The 15485-nt window shown below is 44.6% G+C and overlaps 1 protein-coding gene across 1 annotated transcript in view; it reads left to right on the forward strand.

Moving 5' to 3' along the window:
• Positions 1–15485, forward strand: part of DARS2 (aspartyl-tRNA synthetase 2, mitochondrial) — a 36419-nt gene that overhangs the window by 1895 nt on the left and 19039 nt on the right. Inside the window, exons 2-8 of the mRNA XM_034778885.1 lie at positions 448–632; positions 2452–2551; positions 5607–5673; positions 11394–11495; positions 13422–13517; positions 14415–14538; positions 15236–15282. Of these exons, the coding sequence (XP_034634776.1) occupies positions 506–632; positions 2452–2551; positions 5607–5673; positions 11394–11495; positions 13422–13517; positions 14415–14538; positions 15236–15282 (663 nt within the window). The 5' untranslated portion in view covers positions 448–505. The remainder of the gene's footprint in view (positions 1–447; positions 633–2451; positions 2552–5606; positions 5674–11393; positions 11496–13421; positions 13518–14414; positions 14539–15235; positions 15283–15485) is intronic.

Consider the following 15485-nt stretch of genomic DNA (forward strand, 5'->3'; position numbering starts at 1 on the left):
TATACAGGCCTGAGGGAGACAGGAACTAGTATGGATGACAGATGGGGAATAAAGGTGGAGTTTGTACATGTGATTATTATTTGCATTACAGTATTGATGCCCCGTTGTGCTAATCACTGTACAAGTAGATAGTGAGTTACGGTCCCTTTTCCGGAGATCTTACAGTCTAAATAGACAAGACAGAAAAAGGTTGGGAGGAGAAGCAGAGGTACAGAGAGGTGAATTGATTTGTCCAAGATCACACAGCTGATCACTGGCACAGCAGGGTCTCAGGTCTCCTAATTCTCAGGCCAGTGCCCTAGCCATTAGACCATGTTATCTCTTCCAGGTAATAAGGGCAGCTGGTCAGTCAAGGAGAATTTGACACAAGTACTGATTGAAGAATAAAATCTGAGGATTGCAAAGTGAAATTACTTTCCATGTTTTTTTTCCCCTAAAATTGTCCAGAGTGTGAAAGATCCAGGACTGCCCTTCTGTTTCTCATCCAGCTGTTGTGGCCTGTAAGATGTCATTCCGCCATGGGCTGCGACTGCTGTACAGTCAGCTGTCTCTGTTCTCTAGAGAACTAAACAGACCTTGGTGCCGATATGTTTCCAACAGTTTGGCACTTAGCTCAGAGAAAAGAGCATCAGGTGAGCAAGGGTGGGGAGAAGTCTCCTGAATACAATATTTTATATTCACATAGTGAATTTACAAAAATAGGTTTTGTATCTTATTTATCTTTTCTTCAACTTTGCTCTTATTCTGGGTGACAGAGCCTCATGATAATCCAGACAGAAAATTAAACAATCACTAAAATGAGACATGTATTAGCACTTCCCTCTAGATATTTTTAAAATGTATATTTTAAAAAAGACCTTAACTCATTTACACTCTTTACTTTTTACACATTACTCCCACATGGGGCATGAGCCAAAGCCAATTTTTTTGGCTTTCAAATCACATTTTCCTGTCTGAAAACCGTTTTTTCCCTTTCTCCTACTGTAGTGTGAAGGACAGGGACAAACAGATAAAAATTGACTATGCCTGACATAAAAGTGAGGGAATTTTTTTCCCCTCTAGGAATTTTAAGGGTCTGTAACAATAGTAGGTGAAATGTTTTCAGGTAGGAATGTGCCTAAGTTGACAGTCTCCCTTTAACCTTCTAAAATACTATAAACTTTAAAACCCAAGAGCACCCTGTGAATGTTTAACAACTAGAGTGTGAAACTGACCAGTCTGGTTTTATTATCTAAGGACCTGATGCAAAGGCCATTGAAATCAATAGGAAGACTCCCATTAACTTCAGTGGGCTTTGGATCAGGCCTTTGCTAGCCTTGTCTAAAGCAGGCAGAGACTTTCAATTTTCCCTTATGTGGTTTTGTCAATACATTTAGACCTTGATCTAGTGCTACTCTGTTCCTCAACCCCCAACACAGCTGTGCTAACATGACTCAATCCATACCTGCAGCATCCTCTGCTATTTTTGTCCTGGGTCTTTTTTGAGAAGAAATTGGCAAATGTGGTGGATTATGCTTAAATGTTGTATTAACCTCAAAGAGCACCATGCTGGAATAGGATGAGAGATCAGCAAACCTGTTGTTATTTGTAGCATAAGCAGATCATCAACCCAGGCTGCCAGAATTGGTATATACAGGTTGTTTGACACAAGGTATGGCAAACATCACTATTCTGATTCTTAGAAAGCTGATGATATTCACGTTTCAATTGTGCCTCCCTTTAGTTGTCCCTGTTGTTTTCTTTGGATATACAGTATTCTTTACAAACCATTTTAGGCAAGGAAGTAGTGTTTCTATGCCATCCTTAAAGGCTGCTGGTTTCCACCCAAGAAGCAGGGCCACCCGGGGAGGCAAGTGGGGCAATCTGTCCCAGGCCCCACAGGGCCCCCGCGAGCCCTGGCTGAGAATCCCTTCCCTGGCTACTCACCCGGCGGCGGTCCGGGTCTTTGGCGGCACTTCAGCGGCGGTCCCTTCAGTCGCTCTGGGTCTTTGGCGGCAGGTCCTTCAGTGCTGCCAAAGACACGGAGCGAGTGAAGGACCCACCACAGACTCGGAGCACCGCCCGGTGAGTACAAGCACCGCAGCGGGCAGCGCCTTTTTTATGTCCGCTCCCCCACTTTGCCCCAGGCCCCCTGAATCCTCTGGGCGGCCCTGCCAAGAAGTCACTTTAGTGGTGGGAGAAATTATCTGTTTATATATAGGCCATAAAACAGATTCGGATTATTATTTTTATTTATTTGTATCACCATAATGCCTAGGAGCCCTAATCCTGGACCAGTACTCCATTGTCCTAAGCATTGTACAAACAAAAAACTGTGGGGCTGGGACTGTCCTTTTTGTTCTGTGTTTGTACAGTGATCTTTGAATAACAGGACCTATATTGCTCTCGTTGTGTAGCTACATTAGCATTCATGCTCCCATTGAAACTGTTTTTCTCTGGCTTTGTCTCAAGATTTCAATAGCTTTGTGGCTCGGACCAACACTTGCGGAGAGTTGCGTTCTGCTCATGTGGGCCAAGAGGTCACCTTGTGTGGATGGATTCAATACCAAAGGTAAACACAACCCACATGGACGGAGGAGAGGTTACATTGCTGGAGTCAAGGCAGCTCCTAGGGCCTGATTCTTGGTTATGTCAACGGCCCTTTACACCACCCTGGCAGCATAAAGGGGCTTAAAAATGTGAGGAAACACCTTCCTGAGAATATCCTCTGTGCAGGGTGGCTGCCTGGCCAATAAAGAGCACCAGCTCTAAGTGCCCTGTGCCCGGACGTGGGTGTAGAGACAGGTCAGGATCTGGCCCAAGTGCATGCAGTATGGCTGTTCTCTGTTTCCCGGGCCTACTGGGGAGCTGCAGAAAGCACAGTGTAAATTAGAAAAACAACGAGGAGTCCGGTGGCACCTTAAAGACAAACAGATTTATTTGGGCATAAGCTTTCGTGGGTAAAAAACCCACTTCTTCAGATGCAACAAGTGTAAATTAGAGTAGCTCTAAGGCTGCTTTAACTTATGCAGTGGTCAGGCAGGCCCCCTCACGGTCCCAGAAGAGGGGCTTAAAGTCACCTTTGTGTGCACACATTCCTCCCAGCTCTGCCCCGTCTGAAGTGTTGGTATTGAACAATGACATTCATGTCAGATTAGTATTTAAAACTTGCAAAGACCCAGGAGGGAAGTGGGACTGGAAGCTATGGACAGGCTTCCTTATGTCCATTGGCTTTCATTGTATCCACTGAAGTTCTCTGTGGGGGAGGCTGAGGAGCTTCAGTTGTTTTTCCTACCGTATTGAGGGCAGCATCCTGTTTAATCAGTCAGAGGGGATTCCCTCCTACTAGCTCCCTCTTTTGTAAAGTGAGGAGAATGATACTTATCTCCTTTGCAAAGTTCTCTGAGATCTGCTCGTGAAAAGTGCTATAGGAGATCTTGCTAGTAGTAGTTTAACAACCATCTGGAAGTGCACTGTGTTTTATCCTAGGTTTCATCTGATCTGGGATTATGCAGCACTCACAGAAATACCAAGGTGATGGCTGCCTTACAAATATCTAAGATAGATAGAAATACTTGTAATAATTTTAAGCACAATAGATACCACTTTGTGCTGTGATTCTCTCAAATGTCCCAAAAAAGCTCAGATCAGTACATGGATGGGAACCTACAAGGATAATCTAGTAGTTGAATCAATAACTAGTACTTTTTTTTTTTTTAGCATCTGTCTGAAATTTTTTCCTCACACACTGTTACTCTGTGCTTTAGAACATGTGCAGCCATGTCACTGAGTGCTGGGATCGTCTTGCTTTTCACAAGATAAGCAGGGCTGGTTTGGGTCACTATTGATTGGGATGGAAGACCTCCAAAGAAAATTCCAGTACTGCAGGAAGTGGCACTGATGATTCATTACAGTAGCCAGCCATGTTCCCACCAAGTCATCTGCACCAAGGTCCTGACCATTTACCTGTATTAAATATCCCCTGGGACCTTCCCCCAAGAATTGAGTGTTAACCCTGGAGTCCTGACCAAGTTTGTATTTGGCTAACTACATTCTGTCAATTTAAACATCCACTGCTGTTTCAGTTGAAAACTGTGTTCTTTTTCACTTCCTGCCCTACACCTTTGATTAATATTGCTATGTGCTGTTATGCATTGACTTAGAGGTTGCTGCATTACAATGGGGATGTGACAAAAGCACTTTTGGAGTCATTTTCCCCAACACTAAATACAGTACTAGTGATTAGTCTTATTTGACTACTGAATGCAAATCCGTCTCTGTTAGGATTTTCTATAGTGACCGTCACATTAGTATCTAAGTTTTGAATAATCAGAAATGACTACAGTAGTGTGTGAACATTATAAAACTTATTGTAGCATTGTTGATAAACTAGTTTTGATTAAAATGTTTTGCACTGAATGCTTTATATTTCTTCAAAGTTCTGCTCAAATATTAACTAATCCTTGCAACAACTGTGGAAAGTAGGTAAATACTATGATCTCCAGCTTACAGAGGCCACATGAGGTTTCAGTGTGTTTTTTTGACAACAGGACTTAATTATGTACATTGAGAATACATATGGATTATTCATAAAATATAAATAAGAAAAATAAGTTAGCTAACTAGTTGCAGTGCTAATTCAAAGTGTTGAATATACACAATAATACATGCTTCAATGTACTAACTATGTTAACTTAGCTACAGTGATTACATTTTTGGCAAATATTTAGTAAAGCATTAAATATTCATGTGTAACAGACACAATATTCTTAGTACTCTGACTTAATTATGGACACATTGGGCCACATTCTGATTCTAGCATGGGTACAGCGCATATAAATTGGGACTAACTCCGATGAGTTTAGTGGTGAGTGTAACCAAGATCAGAGCCTGGTCCTTTGCATTTTATAATGTAAAGATGTTGTTCTTTATCTGTTAGAATTCTACAGTAATGATCTATATAGATTGTTATCAACAGCACTAAACATGTCATGGAACAGTTCTGGATGGAGCTCCAAGAAAAGGCTTTATAATTACTACAAGAGTATGTTGTGCTCTCACCTTTCTACGGGCTCAGTAATGCATCCCATTTGTCAGTGCATGGCTCTGTTACTTATGACAGGTATACTTACCGTAGCTGAGGAAACAGATCCTATCACAACAACTCTAGAGACTTGGATTATCCACATGAAGTTTCTTGATAGGAAGTTGAATATCATTTCCTTTGTTTTCATTTTTTCTCATCTCTCCCTGAACTTTAGTTTGATTACTTAGCTAGATTTGTTCAGATAGACTATGATGTTCAGTATCAAGGGGCTGTAAATGTTACGTTGTGTATTCAAAACTCTTATTCTTCATGGATGTGTTCAAATTCAAGTGCTGCTGTTATGGTTTTTTATAGTCTGGTGTAGTACCTGAATCTAATCCAAATTAAAGATTTGTTTTATCCCTGATTTCCAAAGTGAGTAAACTGATTCCTATATTCATGTCGTTTCTAAACTGCTTTGAGATGAAACTCATAATGTCCCCAAAAATACAAGATATTAACATAAGCTTTGGCTTAGAAAGCAAAAAAGGTTGAACCCTGGGAGAAACAACTCTTTCCATTTTGTTTTCATCATGTTCAGACAGGGCCTGTTCGTGGTTCTGAGGGACTTTGAGGGTCTGACACAAATCATCATTCCACAGGATGAGGTAAGGCCTGCTAAGGGATGAGTCTCTAGATTTTTTGCTTTAAAGGCTTGTTGTCCCCCATGGTGTCCAGGGCAGAATGAGCTGCCCTGCATCAGCAGACTGAATTTATATTACATATTGCAGTCTGCTCTGATTTATGTACATCATCTGTGGCCCTCAGTCTCCTGACAGATTGCTAGCGCAGCCCCGGGTTGAGCAAAATTTGAGCACTCCTGAAGTAAAGCAAAAGGACTGTGATTACTAAAGCTAAGCTAGAGACCTAACTTGGAGTGAGTTGTGCTCAGAATGTAAGATTTCTTAGATTGTAAGATCTTTGAGAAAGGGGCCTGTGACAGGTTGGATCACAGAAACCCCCTTGGGAGCTGCCAACTGATGTGCCAAGGCTACCTCTGCTCCTGTTTTTCCTGCCAGCTCAGGACTCCAAGACCCTGTCTTGCTGAGCCAGACACTCCCGTCTGCTCCAACACAGACCCAAGGTCTGAATTACTTGCCCTAAAGCTGCAGGTTTACCTGAAAACAGCTCACAGAAGTGTGCTTGTCTTTAGCACTCAGATGCCCAACTCCCAATGGGGTCTAAACCCAAATAAATCCGTTTTAACCTGTATAAAGCTTATACAGGGTAAACTCATAAATTGTTCGCCCTCTATAACACTGATAGAGAGATATGCACAGTTGTTTGCTCCCCCAGGTATTAATACATACTCTGAGTTAATAGGTAAAAAGTGATTTTATTAAATCAGAAAATAGGATTTAAGTGGTTTCAAGTAGTAACAGACAGAACAAAGTAAGTCACCAAGCAATATAAAATAAAATGTGCAAATCTATGTCTAATCAAACTAAATACAGATAAGATCCTCACCAGTTCCAGAATGCTCCCCTTTACAGACTAATCTCCGTTTAGCCTGGGTCCAACAATTACTTACACCCCTTTGTTCCAGTTTCTTCCAAGTATCCTGGGGGGGGGGGGGGTGGAGAGGCTCCTCTTTTTAGCCAGCTGAAGACAAAATGGAGAGGTCTCCCACAGGTTTAAATAGACTTTCTCTTGTGGGTGGAGACCCCCTCCTCACCCAGTGTATAATCCAGTCACAAAATGGAGATTCGGAATCACATGGGCAAGTCACATGCCCATGCATGACTCAGGACTTGCAGGTAGTAGCCATTACCCACATGCTACCTTGAACATCCTCAGGTAGACTTCTTATGTGGATTGGAGTCTTCCAAGCTCTTTTGTCTGTTAAGTGCTTCCTGATTGAGCACCTAATTTGCACATTCCTTTCCCAAGAAGTGGCCAAATGTTCTAACTAAGGCCTTGGCTACACTTGCAGATGTACAGCGCTGTGAGTTAAACCCGACTTCGTGCAGCTGAGTAGGGAAAGCGCTGCAGTCTGTCCACACTGACAGCTGCCCAGCGCACTGTCGTGGCCACATTTGCGGCAATTGCAGAGCTATTGGGAGTGGTGCATTATGGGCAGCTATCCCACAGAGCACCTTTTCCTATTCTGGCGCTGTGGGTTGTGGGAAGGGGGCGTGGGTGCGGGGGATTCTGGGTCCTGTCCCAATGCCCCGTGATGCATTGCTTCACATCCCAGAAATCCCTTTGTTTCCGTCCACCTTTGGTGCCCCATCTTTCAACGGTTTCTGTGCAGCACGATCTGTCTGCGGGAAATGGAGTCTGAACTGCTGAGACGTATGCTGACGAGTCTCGCCAGCACGTCACGTTTGGCTGTCGAACTATTCCTTAAGATCCAAAGTGACAGTGAGGGTGAGGAGTCCGACGATGCTATCGAGTCGCATAACGTGTACGACATGAAATTGCTTGTGACATTCACGGACATGCTCAGCACAGTGGAACGCTGCTTTTGGGCTCGGGAAACAAGCACCGAGTGGTGGGATCACATCATCATGGAAGTCTGGGATGACGAGCAGTGGCTGCAGAACTTTCGGATGAGAAAAGCCACTTTCATGGGACTGTGTGAGGAGCTCGCCCCCACCCTGCGGCGCAAGGACACGAGATTGAGAGCTGCCCTGCCAGTGGAGAAGTGGGTGGCTATTGTAATCTGGAAGCTGGCAACTCCAGACAGCTACCGGTCGGTTGCAAACCAGTTTGGAATGGGAAAGTTGACTGTTGGAATCATGTTAATGCAAGTTTGCAAGGCCATTAATCGCATCCTACTCAGAAGAACCATGACTCTGGGTAACGTGTAGGAAATAGTGGATGGCTTTGCACAAATGGGGTTCCCTAGCTGTGGAGGGGTGATAGATGAGATGCACATTCCTATTCTGGCACCACCCCACCTATGATCCGAGTATGTTAATCGGAAGGGGTATTTCTTTGTGGTTCTCCAGGCGCTTGTGGATCACCATGGGCGTTTCATTGACATTAACACAGGCTGGCCCGGAAAGGTGCATGACGCATGCATCTTTCGGAACACGTGGCTGTTCAGGAAGCTGCAGGCCGGGACTTTTTTCCCCAGAGCGGAAGATCACGTTAGGGGAAGTTGAAATGCCCATTGTGATCCTTGGAGATCCTGCTTACCCGTTAATGTTGTGGCTCATGAAACCCTACACAGGGAGCCTTGACAGCAGCAAGGAACGGTTCAACTACAGGCTGAGCCGGTGCCTAATGACTGTGGAGTGTGCCTTTGGCGTTTAAAGGGCCGTTGACGATCTCTGTATGGGAAGCTGGACTTGGCCGAAAACAGCATCCCCGCGGTTATATCCGGGTGCTGTGCCCTCCATAATATTTGTGAAGGGAAGGGTGAAAGCTTCACTCAGGCATGGACCTCCGAGGTTCAACACCTGGAGGCTGAATTTGCACAGCCAGAGAGCAGGGCTATTACAGGGGCCCAGCGTGGGGCTGCAAGGATTAGGGATGCCTTGAGGGAGCAATTTGAGGCTGAAAACTAGCAGTGATATCTGGTGCCGTGCACGGGAGTGAAGTGCAGTAGTTCCAAGTCTTTAGGAATCAGTGTTTGCTAAGCAGACTTGCAGTGCCTGTTTATTTCCTGGGCTAAGGAGTCTTTTACTTTATGCAATAATAAAGAATGTTTTCAAAGCCAAAGAATACATTTATTGAAAAGAAACAAGGGGGTGGAGTGGGGAACAGTACAATCACAGGTTCATGTATGTCCTGTCTGGTGTGCTGTGCAGTGAGTGCTGCACTTCAGGACAGCTATACTGCATGGTGATGGGGGTTGAGTGCAGAGGGTAAGGGTCGTGGTTTTCAGGGCTGGGTGGTGAAGATACTGGTGTTGGAGGCAGCGGGTGGCGTGAAGAACACGGAAGTTGGGGAAAGTGGGTTGGAGGTGATAGTGGGGTACAACGGAAAGAGTTTTGGGACAAGGGCTGGGGGGAGGGGAGGGTTCCGGTACTGCTCTTCTTTCTGCATGGCTACTAGCTCCTGGATAGCATCTGCTTGGCGCTCCAGGATGCTTATGAGCCTATCTGTGCTTTGCGCTGGTGCTCCATGCTTTGCCACCGGTGCGCTGCGTTTTCCTGGCGGATTCTGTTTTCTCTCTCCCTCCAGTTCTGTGCTTTCTCATTTTCTTTAATAGATTGCTGCATCACTTCTTGCAGCATGTCTTCTTTGCTTTTTCGCGGTCTCTTCCTGAGTCTTTGCAGTCTCTGAGCAGGCGATAAGAGGGACGGCTGAGGTCTCAAGGTTGATGCAGCTGTATAGGCAAAACGTAATATTTAACGGAGGCAGCATTATTTATACCAGACAGAGTAATGATTCCCCCTGCACTTAAGGAGTAGAAAACACACAGGGTCTACACAATAGCATAATTTTCCTGTCCGAAACAGAGCACACATATCCCACGGGAGCCTCAAAATGGTGAGTAAGGGGGACTGATTGTTTCAGGGCTGCACTGTCCTCTGGGTTTCTGTGCCTTGGGGAGAGCCAACAGCTTCAGGGAGCACCTACACTGAACACTGTCCCAACATTTTCCACAGGAGTTCGTCCTGGACGATATCTCGCTGCTGAGGGTGACCTGGGAAGCAAGGGAGGGTCTTCTACTGCAATGTGTCTTCCGCCCTGGCCCATATGCAGCTTGCCTGTGTGCAGCAATGGTCCCCCCGCCCCTTGCGGCACAGTGGCGCGGACACATTAGCCTGGCTGGGACAAGGACCACGGTGGTTCTCACAATAAACCTGCGCAAGCGCATTGCACACGTTCTGGATGAGACATTCAAGGAGATTACCGAGGCCAATTACCACGATGTGATAAACCACATCAATGCACTATTCCGCATCTAGGCATGCATGCCTAACCCTCCTCTCCCAAAGAGCCCGCACCGAAAAAATTCCTTCCCGAATAAAAAAACCCTTACCGGGAACCTGCTCTTCTGTTTGTCCTCCACCAAGTACTGGCCGCTGCAACTGGCTACCTTCCTCCTGGCTCGAGAAGAGCTCCTGCCTGCATGGCTCCAGGGATTCCAGGGTGTCTCCATCCAGCCCACCACCATCATTCCCGTTCTCCTCCTCCTCCTCTTCCTCCCCCCTGTTCCCCCACCGGCTCTGAAGTGTCCATGGTGGTGCTCAGAGTGGAGGTGGGGTTAACCCCAAGTATCGCATCCAGCTCTTTGTAGGATTGGCAGGTCGTGGGGGGAGCACCCAAGCGGCCGTTTGCGTCGCGAGCTTTGCCGTAGGCACTCCGCAGCTCCTTCACTTTAATCCTGCACTGCAGGGTGTCCCGGTCATGGCCCCTTTCCATCATGTCCTTTGATACCTTCCCAAAGGTATCGTAATTCCTACGGCTGGAGCGCAGCTGGGACTGTACAGCTTCCTCCCACCAAACACTGATGAGATCCAGCAACTTGCCATTGCTCCATGCTGGGGCTTGCTTGGCATGCAGAGGCATGGTCACCTGGAAAGATTCGCTGATAGCACTCCACGCCACGCCGGGCTGAACAAACAGGAAGGGGATTTTTAAAATTCCCGGGGAATGTAAAGGGTCAGTCACATGGTTGGTTACCTGAGGCCAGGGCAGTAGAGTTTGAACTGATGACCAGAGTGGCTAGAACAGGCATTGTGGGATACTGCTGAATAATTCTGGAGGCCATTCAGAGCGCATTGGGCAGCCGCATTGGGCGGCCACACTGGCGCCGCAGCGCTGTAGCGGCAGCGCTGCACTTGCTATTCCTCTTGGAGAGGTGGAGTACATGCAGCGCTGCAACCATGGAGATACAGTGCTGCAAATGCCTTGCCAGTGTGGACGGGGAGTGAGTTACAGCGCTGGGGGCGGCTTTACAGCGCTGCAACTCGCAAGTGTAGCCAATGCCTAAGGCTACTTAGAAATCAAGCAATTATACAGCCAACGTTCATAACTTTGAACACACAAATGGTGCCTGCATACAACTAGGATGAACATAACCAGTAGATCATCACCTTTTACATAGATATGTTACATGGCATATGTAGCAAAACCCTCTTCCAGTTATATCATACATACATTAGCCTTATGGGGTACACTGTCACAGGGCCATCTTTTTGTTCTGTCTTTGTACAGCATCTAGCATAGTGAGGTTCTGGTCCATAACTGGAGTTCCTAGATGCTACTGCAATACGAGTAGTAATAATGTCATACAACTGGTTTATAAAGAATGATCTTTAAATTTAGTCTAGAAGGGGTCATAAAGAAAACAGAAAAGCATCCAAGCATGGCACAGTCTACAATGTGACTTCAGTTTCCATGACATCTCAGTATTTTCTTCCTGCAGGCACATTCCCATGTTAAGAAGGCCTTATATGATGCCCCTGTGGAATCTGTTGTGAGGGTAACTGGGACAGTCACCTCTCGGCCCCCAGGGCAGAAGAACCCGGTTAGTGCTTTGAAATCTTCCTGGGATTTTCTAGAGTTTGGCATGCTGGTAAAGTGCACTGAATTTAGCACAGAGATTTGGTAGGTGGATTCATGCTGCACACGTGTGTCATTGCTTTGCCATTGGCAAGCTTGTTTTCTCCAAGGTATGATAATCCATCTTGGAGTGATGTGAAAGAATTGTGAATATAATGAAATAGAAATAACTGCTATGGCATGCACCTTCCAGGAACTTCAAAGCACTTCACAAACACTAATGAATTAAGTCCCACAAATACCTCTTTGATAGGCACTGGTCACCATTAAAAAAGGCCAGACTTTACCATCCATGTTTTTGGTTTTCTAATCTAAATATAAGAAATGCCATAGTACTTCTGCAGTAATTGTTGACCATTTTTACTCATGCCTGCTGTAGGTAAGTTTGATTAGCTCCATTTTATAGCTAGAGAAGTTGAAGTATGGAGGTTAACGGCCTGATTGTTCAGAGGTGTTCCATACCCACAGCTCTCATTGTCAGCAGCTTTAAGTGACTCTTCCAAGACTATACACCACCAGTCATTGGAAGGGCCGAGTACAGAACCCAGGAGTTCTAATGCCCTATCCACTTCTCTAGCCACTAGATGCTATCACAAAGTATGCCAGCTCTGGACTCCACAGTTATCTTTTTTTTTTTTTAAGACACATATTGGAAACGTTAATGTGGTCTTCTCTGGTTAGTAGAAGGTGTTCCACTCTGTCCTGCAAGATGGGAAGGAATGGATAACAGAGTTTAGTGATCTTTATTGTGGCACCGATGATAGATGGGAGAAAAACTCAAGTCTACCTTAGAATTCAATTGGGAACTCTACTGATGGAAATTGGTGTAACCTTTACAGTTCCTGGGTGTCATGGGGGGCAATTCATTTACCAATGAGCTGAACCATAGCTCTCCTCCACATTAAAGGTTAAGGGCCTGATACTGCTAACATTTATCGATTCATAGATTATTAATCCAAATGGGACATTGATCATCTAGTCTGACTTCTTGTATAACACAGACCGTAGAATTTTCCTGAATTAATGCTGGTTTGAACAAGAGCATATCTCTTAGAAAAAAATCCCATCTTGATTTTAAAATTGCCAGTGATGGAGAATCCATCACTACCCTTTGTATGTTGTTCCAATGGATAGTTACCCTCACTGTTAAAAGTGTGCATCGGATTTCTAGTTTGAACTTGTCTGGCTTCAACTTCTAGCCATTGGATCTTGTTATACCTTTGTCTGCTAGACCTTCCGTATCAAATTTTTGTTCCCCATGTGTAGGTACTTTCAGATTGCGATCAAGTTACCCCATAACCTTTGCTTTGTTAAATTATATAGATTTTGCTCCTTGAGTTTATCACTATAAAGTATGGTTTTTCAATTGTTTAATCATTCTTGTGGCTCTTCTCTGAACATTCTCCAATGTATCAGCATCCTTATGGAATTCTTTACACAGGTTTCCACTAGTGGTCGCATCAGTGTCAAATGCCTCCCTACTCTTGTTTGCAGTTCCCCTGTTTATACATCAGTGAAGCTGAGGAGATTAAGCATGTGCATGAGTGTTGGCAGGATCAGGCCCTAACTCTTGCCTTGTAGTTGGTACGTGTCATAGGGAGAGAGCAGATTATGGGCAACAAAGCAGGTTCACTTCTAGTAGGGATGGATACACTACTGAAGGAGAGTGAGAACCGGTGTGTCTTAAATAGGAACTGATTGGCCTTAAACTGCCAATGAATATTGAGGAATATTTGGAGAAACTGATCAAGAGACATTCTCTGCCCTGTGCTGTAAAGGAGTCAGACTGGATAATCATAAGCATCCTTGCTAGCCTGAAAATCCATGAATCTAGAAAGAAACTTGTCCAAGTATTTTGCCTGATGTTCAAATCTATTTTTCTCTGTTTCAGAGAATGCCAACAGGTGACATTGAAGTGAAGGTGAAGACAGCTGAGGTCCTGAATTCCTGCAAGAAGCTGCCCTTTGAAATTAAAGACTTTATCAAGGTGGCTGCCTGCCTTTAGGCATTAAGCACTGGCTCTGCAGAAGAGTTAGAATTTGCCATGCTGAATGGCAGAGCAGTGTCATTGCACTGTTGTAGGGCATTCTCTTCTTACTCCCACCTTCTGTGCTCTGGGGCAAGAGTTGTTTACAATGCCTAAATTGGCTCCATGCTTTGGGTTTAAAAATATAATGATAGTAAGAATTGGTGGTATGATGGGAACAAGGAAAATTTGGGCTCAAGTCCATCTTTTGTGACTGTGAAGCAAAAGGTGTCAGGAGGACTAGTGTTTTTAAAAGTTAAGGTATATAGCCTCACCCAGGCATGCGGCCAGCTATCAAAAGACTATATCCCTCCAGGACACTAAGATCGCTCAGACTGACAGTTAGGTATGTCTTGCATCACTGATTATTGTGTCCTTTCTCTTCCCTATGAAATGTGGACCTGTGGATAGGGGTTGGGACCAGCATTCAAAAGAACAGGCTCTATATCCTCTGTGCCACTGGTTCACTATGTGACTCTGGGCAGCTCACACAATGTCTTGTATCTCAGTTTTCTCCATCTGTAAAATTAGTTTAATAATGCTTGCTCATATTTGCAAAATGCTTTGAGATATATGATTGAAAACACCCTGCAAGTCCCAAGTAGGATTATTATGATCTGTTGCTGCCAAGTGAAAAGTGAGCATTCCAGAATATAGAGCTTAGAGCATGCAGCTCCTATCACAGTTAGAGTCAAAGTGTGATCTAAGCAACTAATGCTTTTCCACATAGGTCATGAGTGACTGGCAGTAATGCAGGGTCCTATGTTTGCTTCCACCTTTCCATTGTGGTCTTTGAAGAAACTTTTATGGGCATCTGGTTTGGCTTTTGCTCTTTAATCACAATCCTTTTCTCTTTAGAAATCTGAGGCCTTGCGCATGCAGTATCGCTACTTGGACTTGCGCAGCTTCCAGATGCAACATAACCTGCGGCTGAGATCACAGATGGTTATGAAAATGCGGGAGTACCTCTGTAATCTCCATGGTAAGAGAAATATATCTAGTGAGTATCTAGTTGTTAGCACTTTATCATCTTTTTCTTTTCTCCTTGTTCTTACTCTACTACTGCCTGACATACTAGGGGAGAGGTGCTGGGCAAAGTGCTGCCCTGACATGGCTTTCTATCCCAGGAACATACCATGGGGTGGAATATTGGGATATCTAAAGAGCACAGCGCCTATAAGTCCCTTATCATGCCACAGATGATTGTTTCTGAATGAACACTATGTATACAATAAATGTTAAGGCCAAGATTTTAAAAAGTGACTAGTGATTTTTGGGCATCTCAATTTTTGGGAGTCTTTTTTTTTTATGCCTTTATAAGGGCCTAATTATCAGAGTGCAGGTGCTCATCTTAAAATTACTGGTCACTTTTGCAAAATTTTAGCCTAATTGTTGAGTAGCCAGTGCAAACATAAGCAACTATGCAGCTTGTACATGGGAGGTTGAGAACTCAAGTCATAATAGGCGTGGTGGGTGCCTAGCACCCCTCAGGATCAGGCTGTGCCTGCATAAGTAATCTTTAGTCATCCTGAAAAAGAATCAAATGAGTCTGTATATGACTGAGGACCTGCATGCTCTGCCAGACTACCTCAAGCTGACTAACCACAGTCTCCAGTCAACTTGTCTCAAACCAACATTCTCAGCATATTCAATGTCTGAAGCTTATGTTTGTTTTTTAGGGTTTGTGGATGTAGAAACTCCAACACTATTTAAGAGAACTCCAGGGGTATGTATGCTCTTAGTCCTCCATCTTGGCCTCCTACAATCATATAGACTACTTACTTGCTCATGTGTCCCTGTCTGCCTCTCTGCCTTTATTTCTATCATGTGTTTCTACTTAACTGTTTACCTGCCATTGTTTCAGAAAATTCCAGGGGTGGGAGGCAGGCAAAGTCATGTCAGCATATAGAACATTATATGTGATTATAT

Source organism: Trachemys scripta, chromosome 8 (genome assembly GCF_013100865.1).
Source record: "Trachemys scripta elegans isolate TJP31775 chromosome 8, CAS_Tse_1.0, whole genome shotgun sequence".
NCBI lineage: Eukaryota > Metazoa > Chordata > Testudines > Emydidae > Trachemys > Trachemys scripta.